Source organism: Hypanus sabinus, chromosome 18 (genome assembly GCF_030144855.1).
Source record: "Hypanus sabinus isolate sHypSab1 chromosome 18, sHypSab1.hap1, whole genome shotgun sequence".
Lineage (NCBI taxonomy): Eukaryota > Metazoa > Chordata > Chondrichthyes > Myliobatiformes > Dasyatidae > Hypanus > Hypanus sabinus.
The window spans coordinates 15,760,387-15,781,081 of NC_082723.1; the positions used below are offsets into that span (position 1 = coordinate 15,760,387).

Here is a 20,695-nt window from a genome sequence, read left to right on the forward strand (position 1 = left end):
CTGGTCTGCAACGTATAGTGCCCCCAGGGCTGGGCGGAATCACATTGAAATGCCTCCTGTTCTTGCCTGGGTGCTGGGGCCGTGTACCTGTGTAGTAAGGCACAAACCGTACGAGCAAAGAAGAACCAGAGCGAAAGCATCGCTTATGAATACCCTCTCCGGGTGAGTGGGGGCATTTATTTTTGCCCTCCCCCATAGACTAATGGAGCCCTTTTATTTGCCTCAGCCCCAGGGGGAATACGTCTCACCAACTGAGGCAGATCATCTTTGGCTCTCTCTCTCCTCATGTTTTCTCTTTCTAAGTCCCCTCCCTCTCTTTTTCTATCTCTCCCCCCCACTCTCCCCCTCTCAGACACTATTTTTGTCGCTCCACCTGCAGGAGGCTGAAGGAATTTTACATCCTCTGTAACCCCATGAATGAATGAATGCGTTTCATGACTCCGCCCCTCCAGCTCAGCGGAGGCCATTGTCAGTACTGGATGGAAAGACGGCGGGCGTTTGGACCCCGGGCAGCGAGCTGGGAGGGACCGTCCAAGGCGCCTCGCTCATTGAGCTCACAGAGCGGTGGGACCATAACAGCAAGCATGTGCGTGCTTTTAGTTCTCAGTGCCGGATGCAGAGGGAAGGAGGGGACAGAACACCCAGGTGAAGTCGCCGTTTATTAGTTACAGAAAGCTGCAGGGAAATTGCAAAAGTAGTCAGAGTCATTGGGATTTGCAGCAATGTTTGTTTCGATAGCCGTGTTTTCTTGATCTGAGTTTTAATTGTGCTGGGGAGAAGGCTTGGATTTGCTTTTATTGAAGGATCCTCGCCAACAACACAATAAACATTTGAGACTTTGACGCTGCATTGCCTTGTACTGGGACAGACTGCATGCAAGACGGCAGAGCGAGCAGCAGCGAAGACCCGTGTCCCCTTCCACTGGACACTTTCAGGCCTCGGTCACCTGGCGGAGATGAACTCTGGGGATGCCAAAGATTACCTGCACAAGCGGGAGATACCTCTGCTGTTCGAGGTAAGATAACGACTGGAAACCCCAGGAGCGAGGGCGCGGAGGCCGGAGTCTTGGTTTACTTTAAGGTGGAGAAGTCTCTTAATGGTAATGGTACAATCGCTGAACAATTTTTTTTAAAGAATGCATAATTTTAGACGCATTTTTTTTACTGTCTCAAAGAGACCATGAGGGGTCAGCGTGCTTTGGAGAGACTGTTCTCCAGAGTGTAAAACCAGCACCAGCAAGCGACTGTCAGGGGCTTCTATAGTTTGTACGCCAGGGGATGTTGCTGCTCCGTTTGGCTTTTTATTTTAACTCTTCATAGTATCGCGTCGCCTTTGAATGGTCTCCTCTCATCGCTGGGGCTGTTCTTAATTACTGTAAACTGCTGGTTTGAACGTCAGCGCAATACTGAACCTTCCCCCAATTATTTTTGGAATTCTTCCAGTACAAGAGAAATTGGATCTTTGCTAAGTGTAGTACTCTAGTTTGGGATTTGTTCGGTTAAAGTATGTCTTGACATGTTTAACCAATCTACACAGACATCTTGTATACTGTTGTGGTTTCGAATTGAATCCCATTGTTTCAACAATCACAGTATGACACAACAAAGTGAGGTCATTTGAACCATCCGTCCTGTACTAGCTCTTGGCTTTCCAAATCATCCCACAAACCCCGTACCTCCGCAGGGATATATTATCCTTCAGCTCAGATTGAAGATTTCAGACCCAGTGACCCACTGAACGGAAGAAACCCTCAATTCCCTTAAATGGAAGAAGTATGCCTCTCTTCCCCCCCCCCCACATTGCTCTCCCCTTCTGCCCCACCCACCACTCATGATTGTGAACATCTTTGTTAATTTTCCCGAAGAGAAATCTTCGCCTCCCCGTCCCCCTGACTCACCTGAACTCTGATTCGTCAATCTTTCCGTAAATATATTTGCAAAATTGAGAATGCGTTTATGGGGGGGGGGGTATCCCCTTAGACAACACTGGCGCTCCCTCGTCTTATGCATCTAATAAGTGGGGAGGCTGGAAGTGAACACCTGACGACAATTTGCTTCTTTAAATGCAGAGCGTCTTGGCTGCTCCCAAAACCATCCAGACGCTGCAGTGGCCAGAGATCCCGCAGTTGATGGTTTCTAGCTGGTCACCGGGTGGCTAATGAAGTCCTGGCGATTGTTCCGGGTCCCTGTATGAAGCTTTCTTAGGGCATCACCTCAAAAAGAATGAGGGGTAAAACACGAATAACTTTTAAGATTTCTGAGACTGGCGCGGTGAACTGAAATTGAAGCTGATTCTTAGTGACGTTGCCTTTATTGCAATCCTAGCTTGTGTTTCTGAGGGTCCAGTAGATGACCAATGGTGGAATACATTTCGGAATATCCTGTCCCTTTTGTTAGACTGTGTACTGCAGAAAAGGAACAAGTCCCTGCCCACTGAAGTCCTGGAATTCCCGTTAATTATTGTGTCTGATGGCCGTGGGTGCGTGTTAGCGTTCCTGTAGGTCAGTAGCCACACTGGCAAGCGGATGTGCTACAACGTGGCCAGAGGGTACCGTGTTTCATTTGCTTGCAAGGAGTTTCCTTCAGTCCGAGTTGTTGAATTAGACATTGCGATTTCAAATTCAAAGTAAGTTTATTATCAAAGTACATGTTTACAACTCCGAGATTCATATTTACTGTAGAGCAAAGAATTACAATAGAATTAATGAAAAAATTACATGCAAAAACTGACAAATACCCAACGCAAACTGTGCAAATACAAAAAAAATTAAAAATACCGAGAACATGAGTTGCAGAGTTCTTGAAAGTGAGCCCATAGGGTGCGGAGTCAGATCGGCAAGGACTGGAAGGGCCGAGATGGCCTGTTTCCGTGCTGTAATTGTTATATGGTTAAGTGAGATGGGGTCATAACTGTTCCTAGACCCGGTGGTGTGCGACCCAAGGCTCCTGTACCTCCTTCCTGGTGAGAAGAGAGCATGGCCTGGACGGTGGGGTCCCCGATGATGGTTGCTGCTTTCCTGTGCCAGTGCTTCTTCCAGTCGATGTGCCCAGTGGTGCCGAGGGCTTTTTCTGGATGGTCTATGTATGAGAATGAACAGAAGCCTTGTAGTGATTAGGACACACCGCTGATGGGTGAGTCCAGAGCTGGAGGCCACAGTTTAAGAATAAGGGGTAGGCCATTCAGAACAGATGCAGAAAAACTTTTTCACCCAGAGAGTGGTGGATCTGTGGAATGCTCTGCCCCAGAAGGCAGTGGAGGCCAAGTCTCTGGATGCATTCAAGAGAGAGTTAGATAGAGCTCTTATAGATAGCGGGGTCAAGGGATATGGGGAGGGGGCAGGAACGCGGTACTGATTGTGTATGATCAGCCATGATCACACTGAATGGCGGTGCTGGCTAGAAGGGGCGAATGGCCTACTCCTGCACCTACTGTCTATTGTCTATTGAATCGAATTGTAAATTTATAGTTTCCTATTGCCGTAATGCAGTAACTAGTTGCATAAAACATAAATCTCTGAACGAAAACTTGGAGATAAAGGGCCAATATCTTTTGAGGAACTGCAGCAAATCTCACTGGCTCTACAAAGCAACACGGGAGATGGAGTGAGTGAGTGAGTATGATACTCCTTCCATGACAGAGGGGTTGTGCGTGCATGTGTGGAGTTGGGAGAGGGAGGAGAGCTCTGTGATGAAATAGTCCGCCCTGTAAAGTAGTTCATTCACCGATATCTGAGAAGCTGACCGGAGGAACGTCAACCACCCTGTGGAGGTAGGGTGCTGGGCCGAGGTTACTCCGAGACTGGAGCAAAGCTCCGGAGGCCCACCAGAGGCAGAAAAGGGGGCAGCTTTTGGCTGCGGCTGAATTGGGGGTGGTGAAGGACAGAAATTGGGGGACCGACCAACCCAAATAGAAGCTGCAGGGGCTGGCGGGGAGACCACCAGGAGATGGACCAGGGCTAAGGGAGTGAAGCCGCGCTCTCCGGCTGACGATCCTGCAGCCGACCCCGGGGCGCTGTTGGAAGCACTGCAGACACCAATGCCAAGCAGGAAACATCTTCCTAAAAATCCAGTTGGTCACGGCAAGAATGGCTGACCAGGTCAGAAATCAATGAGTCCACTGAGTTCTATTTGCAGAATTCTTGCAGCAGAGATAATATTTTTAAAAAATGAGCAAAGAGGAACTTAATAAAAAAGGGAAATTTAAAAAAAAACGAGGTGGAAACATCAGTTAACAGATTCAGGAAGTGCTGATAAAGTGTGTATGATGTTGAAATGTGCTGTTATAATAACATGAATGATTGCAGCAGATTTTTTTGGGTGAATGTACATTCTTTTTTAAAATTTTCTCTCTGATGGAGAGTTTAATGTGTCATGAATGTTTCCGTATGCACCAGTTCGTAATGAATCATGTTATCCTTCCTGTGGCTTGGTGATTCGCGGTGCAAGGCTGAGGGAAACCTATCTACTCTCTGAGGCAAATGCAAACAAAACAAGATCCTTCCAGCTCTTTCCAGCACTCGGCTTTGCCGAGCTAAACAGCTGTGGATTTCGAAAGTGAATTTTCCTGCTCCTTTGGCATTCGTTCAGGGTGAAATATTTGAATTTAAGTAGCGCCTTCCAAGTGTCCCCTGCTGGAGCATATGCCCGAGATTAGTGTGCGGTGGGTGGTGTTGGGCGAGCGGCTGTCACAATCATCTGTGTAAATCGCTGCTCCGATGAGAGTGGGACATCAGCCAGGATTCTGGGGGACCCTTCCTCCGCACAGGATGATGCTCGGAGTTACGGGGAGCCCCGGTGTGCAGTAGCGCTGGCTGTAACAAGCAGCAGCCTTTAATTGGAGAGTGCTCTGCCTCAACTCAAGTGTAATGTGCCTTCTTGAAGAGCAATCATTGTTTCAAGCTGAGACCCTATTTAGGAGCTTCCTGTTACATTCCATCCTTGACGCAGGCTTTTTGTATAAGGTACTTTCATGTCAGGAACGTTTCTTTTTTTAAAAAAAGTCTGCTCTGTGATGGTCCTGTGAGCAGCTGGTCACATCACAAGCCCTGGTTATGCGACCACTGTCGCCAGGCAGGCAATCCCTGAAGAGTATTGATAGTGGCTGGGGCCACGCGTCTTGTAAAGACACTGCCCAGATGAAAGTGATGGCAAACCAGTTCTGTAGAGAAAATTTGCCAGGAACAGTCATGGTCTTGGATAGACCATGATCGCCCACGTCATTCGACATGGCACTCAATGAACTAATGGTTCTGTATATAAAACAGAATGGAGAAATCGGAGAAATTATACTTTAAAGCTTCTGTCTTAGGCAGCTTTTTACTGATTAAGCTGAGTAAGTACTGTTGAAGGATGGACACGTGCAGTTATTTCGGGCAGAGCATTACAGATACCCCACAGCTCAATCCGAACTCGGTGCTGTCTGTGTGTATTTTACATGCAGTGGCTGCGTGAAATTTCCCCAGATGCTCTGGATTCCTCCCACATCCCAAATGACCACCAACATGTCACTCGCCTGCAGATGAAGGACAGAATCTGGAAGAGTGGTTAAGAATGTGAAGAGAGTAGGTTTTTCATTAAATTCGAGTGTTTCTTTATTTTCCTGTAAGTGCCTGCATGAAAATGGATGGCAAGGTATCATAAATACATACTTTAATAATTAGTTTACTTTGACTGTGAATTCATGTTAGATTGGTGTAAACTTATTTATTGAGATTTAACATAGAATTGGCCCTTCAAGCTGCACCATCCAGCAATCCCCCAATTTAATCCCAGTCTGATCATCCAACAATTTACAAAGACCATAAGACATGGGAGCAGAATTAGGCCATTCAGCCCTTCGAGTCTGCTCTGCCATTCCATCATGGCTGATCCTGGATCCCACTCAACCCCATACACCTGCCTTCTTGCATATCCTTTAGTGCCCTGGCCAATCAGGAATCAATCAACTTCCGTCTTAAATATACGCATGGGCTTGGTCTCTGCTGCAGTCTGTGGCATAGCATTCTACAGACTCACGGCTCTCCAGCTAAAAAAATTCCTCCTTACCTCTGTTCTAAAGGGTTGGCCCTCAGTTTTGAGGCTGTGGCCTCTAGTTCTGGATACCCTCACCATTTGCTGATTTGCCTCTCCACATCCATCCTATCTAGTCCTTTCAAATTCGGTAGGTTTCAATGAGAAACCCCTGCATTTTTTTAAAATCCCGTGAGTACAGGCCAAAAGCTGCCAAATGCTCCTCATATGTTAACCCCTTCATTCCTGGAATCATCCTTGAGAACCTCCTCTGGACTCTCCAATCACAACACATCCTTTCTGAGAATGGGGCTCTAAACTGTTTTCAGCCTGACTAGTGTCTTATAAAGGCTCAGCATTGTCTCCTTGTTTTAATATTTATTTCCCTTGAAATAAATGTTAACATTGCGTTTGCCTTCTTTACCACAGACTCAATCTGTAAATTAACCTTCTGGGAATCTTTCACGAGGACTCCCAAGTTGACCAAGTAACTTACCATCCAGAACATCTTTGGACTGAGAGGAAAGCAGAGCACCCAGAGGAAACTTGCATGGTCACAGGGAGAAAATGCAAGCTCCTTACAGGCAGTGATGGGAATTGAACCCCGGTCGCCTGCACTGTAAAGCATTATGCTAACCACTGTGCTACTGTGCCTCCATGCTTTATAAATGGTGTGAACTAAGTTGCATGACTCTCTGAGCCCCTGACAAAGGTCCCACTAACCTGATTGATGATGCTGGCTGGTTGAGGATAAATATTAGTCATGACCAATTCCCCTACTTCCTTTGGATAATGTACCCTGAGATCTTCTTCGAGGATGATCACTTTGTCGTGGTGGAGAGGCTTGAGTTCAATGCTGTCTGGAGCTTAGCTCCTGATGGGGTCACCCATATTGGTAAGCTCAAGGGGTAGGTTCCAGACAAGGAGTGATCCAACTAAGACCTCATCTCTGGTGGAAGATGATGACATGTCACAACGGCAGTGAAGGGTCCCCAGTTGTCTTGCATTCCAGGCCGCTGGACCCTGACCCTGCTCTGTCATGGCTGCCCTCGCATCAGCTTCCTCGGGCGTTCTCCATTAAGATAATGACCCCTCAGGAGAACATCATACTCGACTTGAGTGCTCAGACTGCTCTCCAGAGATCATTCACAAACACCCAAGAGAGCCAGCAGGTTATTGTGCCTTTCAAGAAGCAGCTCCCTTGACGATGCCAGCATACCTGTGGTAGTGTGTGATTGCTGAATTTGAGAATGCTGCTCTCCAAGCTCTGGTTGGCCACACGTACGTTGACCCACAGCGCGGTGCAAACTCTGTACATTGCTAGAGTGCCTCAGACTTTTGCACAGTACTGTATTTGTCAACATGGAGCGGAGAGTAAGTCTGTAAATCTGGTGGGAGCAAAGGATCTGCAGAATGGTGATGGTGTAGCACTGTGGGGGGGTGTGCGACAGGTGACAGAGAAGTGCCAGGGATGGGGGGGTGGGGTGGCACATAGAAACATAGAAAACCTACAGCCCAATACAGGCCCTTCGGCCCACAAAATTGTGCTGAACATGTCCCTACCTTAGAAATTACTAGGCTTACCCATAGCCCTCTATTTTTCTAAGCTCCATGTACCTATTTAAAAGCCTCTTAAAAGTCCCTATCATATCCGCCTCCACCACTGTTGCCGACAGCCCATTCCACGCACTCACCCTCTGAGTAAAAACTTACCCCTGACATCACCTCTGTACCTACTCCCCAGCACCTTAAACCTGGGTCCTCTTGTGGCAACCATTTCAGCCCTGGGAAAAAACCTCTGACTATCCACACGATCAATTCCTCTCATCATCTTGTACACCTCTATCAGGTCACCTCTCATCCTCTGTCGCTCCAAGGAGAAAAGGCTGAGTTCACTCAACCTATTCTCATAAGGCATGCTCCCCAATCCAGGCAACATCCTTGTAAATCTCCTCTGCACCCTTTCTATTGGTTTCACATCCTTCCTGTAGTGAGGTGACCAGAACTGAGCACAGTACTCCAAGTGGGGTCTGACCAGGGTCCTATATAGCTGCAACGTTACCTCTCAGCTCCTAAATTCAATTCCACTATTGATGAAGGCCAATACACGTACACCTTCTTTACCACAGAGTCAACCTATGCAGCTACTTTGAGCATCCTATGGACTCGGACCCCAAGATCTCTCTGATCCTCCACACTGCCAAGAGTCTTACCATTAATACTATATTCTGCCATCATATCTGACCTACCAAAATGAACCACTTCACACTTATCTGGATTGAACTCCATCTGCCACTTCACAGCCCAGTTTTGCATCCTATCAATGTCTCTCTGTAACCTCTGACAGCCCTCCACGCTATACACAACACCCCCAACCTTTGTATCATCAGCAAACTTACTAACCCATCCCTCCACTTTCTCATCCAGGTCATTTACATTTGTATAAAAAAAATGGGCATGGGTGCAGATACAACACCCAGCCCTGAGATGCCAGGCAAGGTCATTTGATTCCAAACAATTGGTTTATCAATCATTACAGAATGTCCCTCTGGTGCTTCCTGGTCCCTCCCCCCTCCCTTTCCCTTTTCCCAACCATGGTTCCCCTCTCCCTGCCCCCTTCCCAGTCAGTCCACAGTATAGAACCATATCAGAATCAGGTTTATCATCACTCACATATGTCGTGAAATTTTTTTGTGGCAATAGTACAGTGCAATACATAAAACTGCAATAAGACAGTGCACCCTAGCTATATATATGTACTTATGCCAGCACTGTAGTTATGGAAATAGTAGTCTTAGTAAATGACTATTAGTCAGATGTGCAAAGCACTGCACCTTAATGGACAGGGTTATTACTGCTCAGTTAAAACTATGAAGAGTTTTTATGATTTGGCATTACCAGCACAGCTTGCTGGGGAAACTACTAACCTGGTTCTAATAAACATGGGGGTTAAATCCTACTGCACAGAGCCAGATGACTGCGAATGATCATTGGAATCCAAGAAATTATGTAACAGAGGCTATTCAATTAAAAACCAATTCAGACTAATTTCCATTTTCCTCTTGGCTGTGACCAGATCAGGAGAGTTCCCCTGGAGCACAGGGTGCCAAGGGGTGACCTTATAGAGGTGTATAAAATTGAGGGGCAAAGATAATGTCTTTTCTTTCCCAGGGAGAAGAGGGAATATATTTAAGGTGAGAGGGGAAAGATTTAAAGAGGACTTGAGGGATAGATTTTTTCCACATTGAGGGTAGTGGTTATATGGAACAAGCTGCCAGAGGCACTGGTAGGGATGGGAGGAATTCCGTCTTTCATTATGTGCCATGTCGTATGAATCAGGGTCTATCAATGACCATGATTGTTCGTGGCAATTTTATTTTACAGAGGTGGTTTTTCATTGCCTTCATCTGGGCAGTGTCTTTACAAGACTGAGGACACCAGCCATTATCAATACTCTTTAGAGATTGTCTGCCTGGTGTCAGTCGTCACATAACCAGGACTTGTGATGTGCACCAGTTGCTCATATGACCATCCACCGCCAGCTCCTGTGGCTTCACGTGACCTTGATCGGGGGGGCAGGAGTAAGCAGGTGCTACACCTTGCCCAAGGGTGTCCTGCAGGCTTGCGGAGGGAAGGAGCACCTCACACCTCCACCCTGCCACCCACAATTACTGTTACAGCATCTAACAGACTTGGACAGGTACATAGATGGGAAATGTTTCAGGAGATAAGGGCCAAACACAGGCAAATGGGACGATCTCAGGTCGACAACTTGATCAGCATGGACGAGTTGGCTGAAGGGCCTGTTTCTCAAGTTTCATGATACTCCATGTCCTTGCAGGTCACATCTCTTCAGGTCCTAACCCAAGTACTTTTCAAATGAGGGTTTCTGGAGCCACACCACCTGGGTGAAGGTTTGTCCTCATCTTTCTGCTAAGCCTTCTACCCACTCATATCTCTGTCACTTTGGTTGTCAGCTCCTCTCTTAAGGGAGCAGGGATATTCCTATTTATCGTATCTCAGTCTTTCAAAATTTTATGCATCAGAGCTAAACCTTAACTCGCCTTTTTCTTACTAAAGCAAACAATACTAGCCCAACTAATGTAAAGATTAAAGATTAACTTTTTTGGTCACATGTACATCGAAACGTACGGTGCAATGCATAGTTAGCGTCAATGAGCAACAGGGACCAAGGATGTGGTGGGAACAGATTACAAGTGTCGCCATGTTTCCAGCCCCAGTATAACATGCTGACAGCTTACTGACCTGTAAACGTTTGGAATGTGGGAGGAAACCAGAGCACCTGGAGAAACCGAGAGGGTCACCGGGTGAGCATACAAACTCCTTACAAACAGCGGCAGGAGTTGAACCTCGATCTCTGGCACTGTAAAGCCTAACCTACTGGGCTGCCCTCTTCCCTCACAGCTCAGCCGTTTCAGTGCTGGCAATATTCTCGTAAGTCTCCTCTGCACATTTTTCTCTGTAATCTGTAATGAAATGAATGGCTAGGACCACTTACAGGTATATCTAGTGTTTGTACAATTCTAGCATAATTTTTTCTGCCCTTAAATTCTTTATCTTGGTTATTATGAAGAAATACAATTACAAAGAAAGCACAGCAATGCCCTTACTTCCTTAGGAGTTTGTGAAGATTCAGCATGACATCTAAAACTTTGATAACACCTGAAGGTGTGTGGTGGAGAGTATATTAACTGGCTGCATCACAGCCAGGTGTGTAAACACTGATGTCCTTGAACAGGAAATACTAGAAAAAGTAATGGATAGGGCCTAGTCCATCCCAGGTAAAGCCCTCCCAACCATTTAGCACATCTACACACAGTGTTGGTGTAGGAAAGCAGCATCCATCATCAGGAACCCCCATGACCCTGGGCATGCCAGCAGGAAGAAGGTACAGGAGACTCTGGTCTCACACCACCAGAGGTTATTACCCCTCAACCATCAGGCTCTTGAACCAAAGGGGATAAGTTCACTCAACTTCACTTGCCTCATCATTGAAATGTTATCAGTTTCAAGGACTCTTCATCTAATTTCCTCCATATTTATTCCTTATTTATTGTTAGTATTTCTTTCTCTTTGTATTTGCACAGTTTGTTGTTGTTTGCACTCTGGTTGAACGTCCAGGTTGGTGACGACTTTCAGTGATTCTATTATGGTTGTTGTTCTATATGGATTTCTTGAGTATGCCCACAAGGAAATGAATTTCAGGGATGTATATGATGTACTTTGATAATAAATTTACTTTGAATGAAGGAAAGCATTCTGCTTGCCTGCTGAACTACGAAATCCTGATGTCCTTCCACTTAGTGTTTCCCTATACCTTCCCAAATACTTGGGCTCACTCTGATGTTACAAGCCACGATCCTGAATGAAGCTCTTCGAGCACTCTCAATGCACAAACTCCCAATGAGAAAGCTGGCTGGTGGACCATGGGGCCATTAGGGGCTGGACGTTCAATGTCAGGAATTTCTGTGCCTGATGCAGATCGAACAAACTGAGGTGGAAGATCAACCTTCACCCAAAGTTCAGCAGGGTAGGAGTTCACCAACCGTTGTCTACTGCAAACTGCCTTCCTGGCTGCTGGATCTCACTGTTGATCTCATCCGCTCAGTCTGCCAGAGCTGAGTTCACACGTTAGCACAGGCATGTCCCGATCACACCAGGGATAGCGAAGGGCATGACAAGGTGCGGAAGAAGTCATAGTCATCGACTGCAACCAAGAAAGACCCCATTGTGACAACTTTATACCGCTGAACCAGGAGCTCCAACTTTTCGGTTCAAGAGAGTGAACCTACCCAGTGCAATGGCTCTTCCACTTTAAAAGCTCTCCTACACAGGCTTTATATGTCATCATTGAGACAATGGAAAATCAGTCAATCAACCATGGATGTATGCTCTAAACATATTTGGAACTCATGGAGATAAACAAGTGTGCGTAAGCTTGAAGCACGTGATCTGACATTTCTAATGGGTCGTCCTGTGGTGTTGGTCTAGATGTTTTCTCTTTCCTTCTGTCATTGTGGCTTTAATTTCTCTCCCCTCCCCCCCCCCCAACTGCACTCCCAACTGTTGCCCAACCCTGTAGCAACCTAGATGCCCACACACTTCTGTTACTGTCCCATTTTGATCCCTCCTGGGTTATTCCCAGCTTCCCTTGCATCTAGTGTAAGTGTCCTCAGTGAAGCCCATTGAGTCACCTGCTTTGCTCCTTGTTCAGATCTTGACTCAGGCAGTGCCCCATCTGATTTCCTGCCTGTTCTCTACATTTTTTGATTTACTCAATGTTCATAAATTTAGCAGTTTCAACTTTGAATATACTCAGTGTCTGAGTATTCACAGCCAGAGACAACCCACAGAGTGAAACAATTTCCTCTCGTCTAAATGGCCAAATCCTTCTCCCAGGGCTGGGATTCATGGTTATGCATTCTCCAACTTGAGAAAACTGAATCTGTTCCATCAAAGTCTCTCTGAGTTGGTTAAATCTTCACCACCTCTTATTCTTCCAAGTTCCATTGTGTAAGGACATATCTCAGTCTCCCATCAAGCCAAGAATAAATGCAGTGAACATACAGTGTGTTGTTCCAGTCTGGAGACCAAAGCACACTGAGTACTCATAGTGCAGTCTACTGAGGTCGTGTACATGCACCGCCTTAATCTCATACTGTTGCCATCACAAGAGCGAGCTACTGATTTGCCTAACCAAATGCTCACTGTCCCTGCATGAGAGCTTTCCGTCGCCCGCGAGCAAACACACAAAAGACAGCAGACCACCTCTTCAGTCTGCTCCATTAAGATCAATTTGAAGGCTAAGACGTCCCCTTGGCAGAAATCTCTGGCCCTCATTATGAGTAAGAGGAGGCGACTGAATCATCTTGGAAAGTAATGGAAGGAGATGGGCAGATGGCATATTCTTTTCAGAGCCAGGGAGATGAAAGCTGTAATTGAGAAGATGGACTATAATATTCCCTGCCTGGCAGGACACAATAACTTAGCACATTTTTATTCTTTTGTTAGTGATACCCACCTAGGTTTCTCCTCTGCCATTATTTTGCTGTGCTCAACTTAAATGAGTGACTGGTGAGCTTGGTGAGTCAAGAAGTTCTTTACTGCGAAGGATGATCAAAGCAGCCACTCTTTCTGGCACCATTTACAACTTCGTAGCATTTCAACAGGCCTTGTGGCCACAGATTGCTTATTTTGAAGGAATATTTCGGCTTTTTAAAAAGATACAGCAAGTTGCCCCAGACAGTCCTTGGGACCAGGTGTGTTGATGGCAATTCTGTGTTTCCATCTGGGATAAATATTGATCAGGACACCAGTGCAAACTCTTGATTTATTTATTTTATGTATTTAAAGATGCAGAATGCTCACCAGCGTTTCCAGCTCAAAGAACCTGCACTGTCACATTACACCCATGTGACCAATTAACCGTACCTCTTTGGAATGTGGGAGGAACCCGGAGCACCCGGAGGAAACCCACGTGGTCATGGGGAGAACGTACAAACTACTCACAGACAGCGATGGGAATTGAATCCCGTTGCTGGCGCTGTAGTAGCATTACGCTAACCGCTATGCTACCGTACAACACTGGGGATACTACTCCAGACTGATACAGAATTGGACTATTGTACTCCTGACTTCGAACAGAACAACATAGGAATAGAAAGTTCCCTGGAAGTGGAGTCACAGTTCAATGATGGAGGCATTTGGTATACCAGCCTTTACCAGTCAGGACGTTGTGTATAGGAGCTGGGCTGCCATGAAGCAGTTGTACATGTCATTGAGGTAGCAATGGTGTATAGCGTACAGTTTTGGTTACCCTGTTATATGAAAGACACCATTAAGCTGGGAGTTGTGCCAAGCTGATTTATGAGAACGTTGCCAGGACTTGAGGAGAGGTTTGCACAAAGTTATGACTTTATAGGAGACTGACAGGTGACATTATGGAGGTGTTTAAAATCATGATGGAAATACAGTGAAAGGTTTGTTGTTGTTACGTGTTCCAAGATACAGGGAAAAGCTTGTCTTGCATACTGTTTGTACAGACTAAATCATTACACGGTGCGTTGAACAAGGTAAAACAATAACAATGCAGAATGACATGTAAATGTTGCAGGGGAAATGCAGGGCAGGCAAACAGTAACGTGCAAGATCATAATGAGATAGATGAGGTCAAGAGTGCATCTTATCATACAAGTGGTTTGTTCCAGAGTCTGATGCCGGGATGGAAGCTGTCCTTGACCCTGGTGGTATGTGCTGTCAGGATTTGCATCTTCTGCCCAAAGTGAGAGGGGAGGCTGGTTTCTGTGCCGCACTGAGCTGGGTCTACAACTTCCTGCGGTTTCACATGCAGAGCAGTTGCCAGCCCAAGCCGTTGTGCATCCATGCAGAAAGTTTTCTACACGGACAAACAAGCTGGATGAACTCAGCAGGTCGGGCAGCATCCGTTGAAATGAGCAGTCAACGTTTTGGGGACGAGACCCTTCGTCAGGACTTTCAATCTGTCCTGACGAAGGGTCTGGGCTGGAAACGTTGACTGCTCATTTCAACGGATGCTGAAGACCTGCTGAGTTCATCCAGCTTGTTTGGACGTGTTGATTTGACCACAGCATCTGCAGTGTACTTTGTATTTACTGGAATGTTTTCTAAGGTGCTTCGATTATAAGCTAAAATGGTAAGAGTTGACGGGAACATTGTAAATTCCATTAGCCTCCTGAGGAAGGGGAGGTGTTGGCATCAGTGGGGTTGGGCCAGGACAGGCCATTAGTGATATTCACACCTCAGAACAGGAAGCCGTCATCCCTCTCAACATCAACAGCATTGATGTAGGCAGCCATGTATGTCCCTCCCCCCCACCACCACCCCCATCCTCCTTTCTGAAGTCAATGACCAGCTGTCTCTGTAACCCAAGGGAAAAGTAATCAAATACTAGACAGCAGTAGTTTTATAATGAGAGGGAGAGATCTAAAAGGGACCCAAGGGGCAACCTGGTCCAGAGGGTGGTTTGTGTGTGTAATGAGCTGTCAGAGGAAGTGGTACAGGCAGCTACCGTAACAAAAGTTGAAAGACTCTTGGACAGGTCCTTGGATGGGAAAGGGTTAAAAGGATCTGGGCTGAACGTGAGCAAGTGAGACAAGCTTAGATAGGAATCTTGGTTGGCACAAACAAGGTGGACCATAGTGTCTCTTTTCATGTTGCTGACTCGGCTTCCCGCAGGTGCCTGCCACCCGACAGGAACAAGTGAAGCCATTGAGCAACCCTGCGTACAGGCTCAGACAAAGCCCGTCCAGGGAATCGCTTACATTTGCATTGAATGACGGGACAGCAGAAACATCGAAAGAGCTGCACAGAAGGAGTTTGAGGATGCCCCTTACAAAAGGCTGGTTGGCAAACTGAAGGTGAACGGAATTTTCTTCTTGTTGTTCTTCAGGCTTCATTGGGATGAGAACCGGTATATCACATTATGAGGAATATAGACAGGACGGACCGCAGGAATCTTTTCTCCTCATCAGACGGGAACTAATCTCGAGGATGTAGTTTAAGAGGGGGTTTGTGGGGGACATCAGGGAAAAAGACAGGAGCAGAATTAGGCTACTTGGCCCATCAAGACTTTGCTGCCATTCAATCATGGCTGCTTTATTCTCCCAGTCTTCTAATCTCTCCCCATAATCTTTGCCGTCCTTACTAATCATGAGTCTATCAGCCTCTGTTTTAAATATATCTAATGGTCTGGCCTCAACAGCAAGCTGTGGCAATGAATTCCATAGATTCACCACCCTCTGGTTAAAGAAATTCCTCCTCACCTCCTTTCTAAAAGGATGTCCTATTCTGTTGTCCTAGACTCCCACAATATTTGAAACGTCCTCTCCACATCCACTATCTAGGCCATTCAATATTCGGTACGTTTCAATGAGAGCCCCCCTCATTCTTCTCAGCTCCAGCAACTACAGGCCCAAGACCATCAAAGGCTCAGCATACGTTAACCCTTTAATTCCCAGGATCATTCTAGTAGCCATCCTGTGGACCCTCTCCAATGCCAGTACCTCCTTTCTTGAATAAGGGACCCAAAACAGCTCATACTACTCCAAAATGTGATCTGACCAATGCCTCATAATTACAGCCTTGCTTTTATATTCTAGTCACCTCAACAGGATTCCCGGAGGGCAAAGTAGTACAAATATCTACTTTGCTATTGACAACATTGTTATAGCATCTGTTAGTTTTATGGAGAAAATGGCTCTCTATCCATTCATGGACTGTGAAGCTAATGAGACTATTTTTGCTACTGACTTTGGTCAGGAAGCTCCTCTGCTGCCTCACCATCTGTGTGCCTGTGATACCTTGCAACTCATGACCAGTCTCTTCATTCTGTAGAGATCTTTCACTATTCTTGGTAGAGTTCTCCTTGTATGTGTCGAACACAACGTCGATTCTGCTACTCTGACTGCCTTCCCTCGGAGCCTCACCCAGAACTGTTGTGGCAACCTGAGCACCTTTCACTCCTTGGATCAAGTTCATTCCATCAACCGCTGTAGCAGAGTTTCCTGGAAGCTGCTCTTCCACTGCTGCATTTTTCTGCAAGGTTGCGGCTTTATTTGTCTTTCTCAGCAATCCTTCTGATGTGGACAAGGCCCGGGGCAATGGTCCAAGGGGATAAGAAAGGATATCCTCCATACGTAGACGGCCCCCTTGTGTCATCAGTATGATGCATCCAAACAAAGACCTGTCTGCTTTCAAGATGATCGCCCTCCCATTTGATTTCACTTCTGACATGTCACTGAATGTTTTCAGCTTGTTGGTTTTCATTGGGTCATGGAATTTCTTTGCTGGTGGGTCTTCCTCTAGTCTGTCATCCTTGAAGGTTGCATAGCATTGCTCACCAATCTCATATGCCTTCATCAGGTCGGAGGCCAGGTCCTTGGGGGCTGCCTTTGCCGTAGAGATGCTAGTGAGTTCAGGCTTCTCTGAAGATGGGTTGACCCATTCATGTATGAGGCTAACCACTGCTGAAACTGCTTCCTCATCTTTCTGGATTCTTGGCCGCTGTAGCTCCGCATGACAAAGCTCTGATTTGTTGCCTTGCACCATCTTCTTAACTGTCCCAGGAATGCACTGCGGTGCTCAGTTGTTATGTAGTAACGCTCGATAGCCGCAGCATTCGGGCTGAACCGTCATGTGCCTCCAGGAGTCTGTGTGTCTTTGTTTACTGTGGCTTCAATAGCCTGGTCCACAGGGATCTGCCCAAAGGGGTTGTTACTTGACAGCTGCACTGAGAATTGGCCTGTCTTGAAGGCCTCACACACAGAATGTTTCTTCTCTGGGAGGTTCATCATCTGAACAAAGTGAGGGGACAGGTACCTGGCATAATTCATCTTATCATAGGCAAAGCAAAATGGGATCATGGTTCTCATAACATGGAGGTGCAAGTCCCAGTCCCCCCTCACAGAAAGCCACCGCTGCAATGCTATCACATATTTTCTAGCACTAGGGGTGTATACCTTGCCAAAAATCACCATAAGAATCCCCCCAGATGGTACCGGTGGCCCAACTTTGGGGTCCTGGCTCACAGACTGTTGTGGAAGAGCATCATTGCTGTGTTTAGATCACCAAGGTAATAAAAGATGCCAACACTTACCTAACAGAAATTTACACATTCACAAACACACCATGCGACACAAGTGGATCCCAGTGCACAAACCTGTAAAGTGTGTACTCTACTAAATTTGTACCATTTCCTCAAGCACACACGCACACTTATGCCAAAGCACGAGGTATGTATGTCAGAATCAGGTTTATTATCACAGGCATGTGACGTAAAATTTATTAACTTAGCAGCACCAGTTCAATGCAATACATAATCTAGCAGAGAAAATAATAATAATGAATAAAATAAAAATAATAAATAAACAAGTAGATCAATTATGTATATTGAATAGATTTTAAAGAGCGCACAAACAGAAATACTGTATATTTTTTAAAAAGTGAGCTAGTGTCCAAAGCTTCAATGTCCATTTAGGAATTGGATGGCAGGGGGAAGAAGCTGTTCCTGAATCATTGAGTATGTGCCTTCAGGCTTCCATACCTCCTACCTGATAGTAGCAGTGAGAAAAGGGCATGTCCTGGGCACTGGAGGTCCTTAATAATGGACGCTACCTTTCTGAGACACCGCTCCTTGAAGATGTCCTGGGTTCTTTGTAGGCTAGTGCCCAAGATGGAGCCAACTAAATTTACAAGCTCTGCAGCTTCTTTTGGTCCTGTGCAGTAACCCCTCCATACCAGACAGTGATGCAGCCTGTCAGAATGCTCTCCACAGTACAACTATAGAAATTTTGAGTGTATTTGTTGACATGCCAAATCTCTTCAAACTCCTATATAGTATAGCAGCTGCCTTGCCTTCTTTATAACTGCATTGATATGTTGGGACCAGGTTAGATCCTCAGAGATCTTGACACCTAGGAACTTGAAACTGCTCACTCTCTCCACTTCTGATCCCTCTGAGGACTGGTATGTGTTCCTTCGTCTTACCCTTCCTGAAGTCCACAAGCAGCTCTTTCGTCTTAGTGATGTTGAGTGCTAGGTTGCAGCTGTGACACCACTCCACTGGTTGGTATATCTCACTCCTGTACGCCCTCTCGTCACCACCTGAGATTCCACCTACAATGGTTGTATCGTCAGCAAATTTATAGTATGGGTACCTAAGATGCCTATGCACAGCAGACATGCACTGTTAGATTGGTAGCCCTGCGTTCAGTGCCCTATATTGGGGTTTGATGCCATGACATCCCTGAACCGTGTACAATTCTTGGTACAATGAATATTAAAACCATTCATTATGTACAAATCTCCTGGAACTCGGAAACCTCTGTCTAGCAATCCCGTTGTGTCCCTAAGAGACCAATAGGGGTGGAGACGGGTAGAATGTGGGGTGGGATGGAGCAGAAGCTCGCTTTACGGTTAGAATGTAGAGAGGTCCTGACAAAACAGGGAGCAGCACTCCTCTGGGAGGAATTCTTTCCTTTCTCACAGAAGCAATAGGAGGAGGAATATCCTTTCCCTCAATTACAAGGAAACGGGCTGTCCAACTCATCTGGTTTTGTGGTAAACCATGTATACCTGTCTGGACAGCTCCCTTTTCGCTGTTAATAAAAGCCTATCGTTCACTTCCAGTCTCCTGGAGTTATTGATGGTGCATCAGGTCTCTGGTGGGGTTCGGTGCTTGTGGAGAACCTGCGAGAGCAGACAGCTCGTGCTGTGCTAGTGTGTCTTTGTGTTACAAGGGACAGCTAACTGATGAAGCCTTTCGCCCAGACTGCTGGTGGGGTAGTTTGCTGTCTGTGAATCTGCCACTTACATTCTGAGCGGTCCATGGCCTATAAAAAGGTTGGGAATCCCTCGCTTAGGCCACGTAACAGATCACAACAAAACCAGAGCTCAGCTCAGTGCTTAATTCATATCAATGACATATTAGTAAGAGGTCCTTGCTTATTCCTTGAATTGAATTGAATGTGATTTAGGTCGATGTTGGCCCAGAACAGTAAGCAACAATCAAAACACAACAGATGCTGAACATCTGAGATAAAATCAGAGAATGCTAGAAATTTTCAACAGGTCAGGCAGCATCCGTAGAGAGAGAAAAGCAGTTGATGATTCAGTTCATAACGTCATGAACCAGAAGCATTATCTCTTTCTTTTTCCTCATACGCTGCCTGACCTGCTGAATTCTAACATTCACTGATTTTGTTATATTAGGGATTTGAACTGACGAAATTTCTAATTCCTTCCTGTTATTGTTGTCATATGGGATTTAAATGGGGCTAGCAGTTTATAGATGAAATATGGCACTTTATTTATTCACTTATTGACATACAGAACGAGTAGGCCCTCCTGCCCCTTTGAGCCACGCCACCCAGTAATCCCCTGATTTAATCCTAGCCTAATCGCAGGACAATTTACAATGACCAATTAATTTACTGACCAGTATATCTTTGGACTGTGGGAGGAAACCAGGGCAACCGAAGGAAACCCATGTGGTCATAGGGGAACACACAAACTCCTTACAGGCAGCGATGGGACTTGAACCCGGGACGCTGGTAATAGAAAGTGTTGTGCTAACCACTATGCTACCGTGACTTCCCTTGTCTGTGTGAAATTAGCGTTAACAATAGTGTTTGGAGGGCTGCTAGGAGTAGCCCTTCACAAGCTGACCAAAGAATTACACGCAAGAAAGTGAGAATAGTTTTCTGTAGTATTGGTGCATTATCTGAGAAGGTGCTGGATGTAGATTCACAAGGAGTGGGAATGTTTGGGTGAATTGGAAAACTGCTTCAGGTATGGAGATGATGGGCCAACTGAAGTGGAGGTGGACGGGGGGAAGGGGAGGGTCGAAGCTTCTGCTACTAATTGTGAGACGGGGGAGGGAAGGCGGGGTTTGAATGCTTCCATCCAATGGGGTTTCTTGTTTGGTGGATGTCTGTGAAGAGTAAATGTATACTGTATACATTCTCTGATATTAAGTTGAATCATTTGAAACTTGTGCGATAAAGAATTGTGACATTGGAAAGACACAGCCCTTTTGGTTGTGGAGGTTAAAGCCCTCAATTTGTAAAAGTCATTGTATTCTGAAGAGAGCAGCACCAGAGGGAGTCAAAGTGAGTTCGATCCAAACCATT

At 46.0% G+C, this 20,695-nt stretch overlaps 1 protein-coding gene across 2 annotated transcripts in view; it reads left to right on the forward strand.

The window, feature by feature from the left end:
* Positions 1-532: 532 nt before the first annotated feature.
* LOC132407354 (adenylate kinase isoenzyme 1-like) overlaps positions 533-20,695 on the forward strand; it is a 186,550-nt gene continuing 166,387 nt past the window's right edge. Inside the window, exon 1 of one of the 2 annotated variants that reach the window (XM_059993717.1) lies at positions 533-1,015. In XM_059993717.1, coding sequence (XP_059849700.1) covers positions 956-1,015 — 60 coding nt within the window. In that variant the 5' untranslated portion in view covers positions 533-955. The remainder of the gene's footprint in view (positions 1,016-20,695) is intronic. The other variant, XM_059993716.1, reaches the window with a different exon arrangement.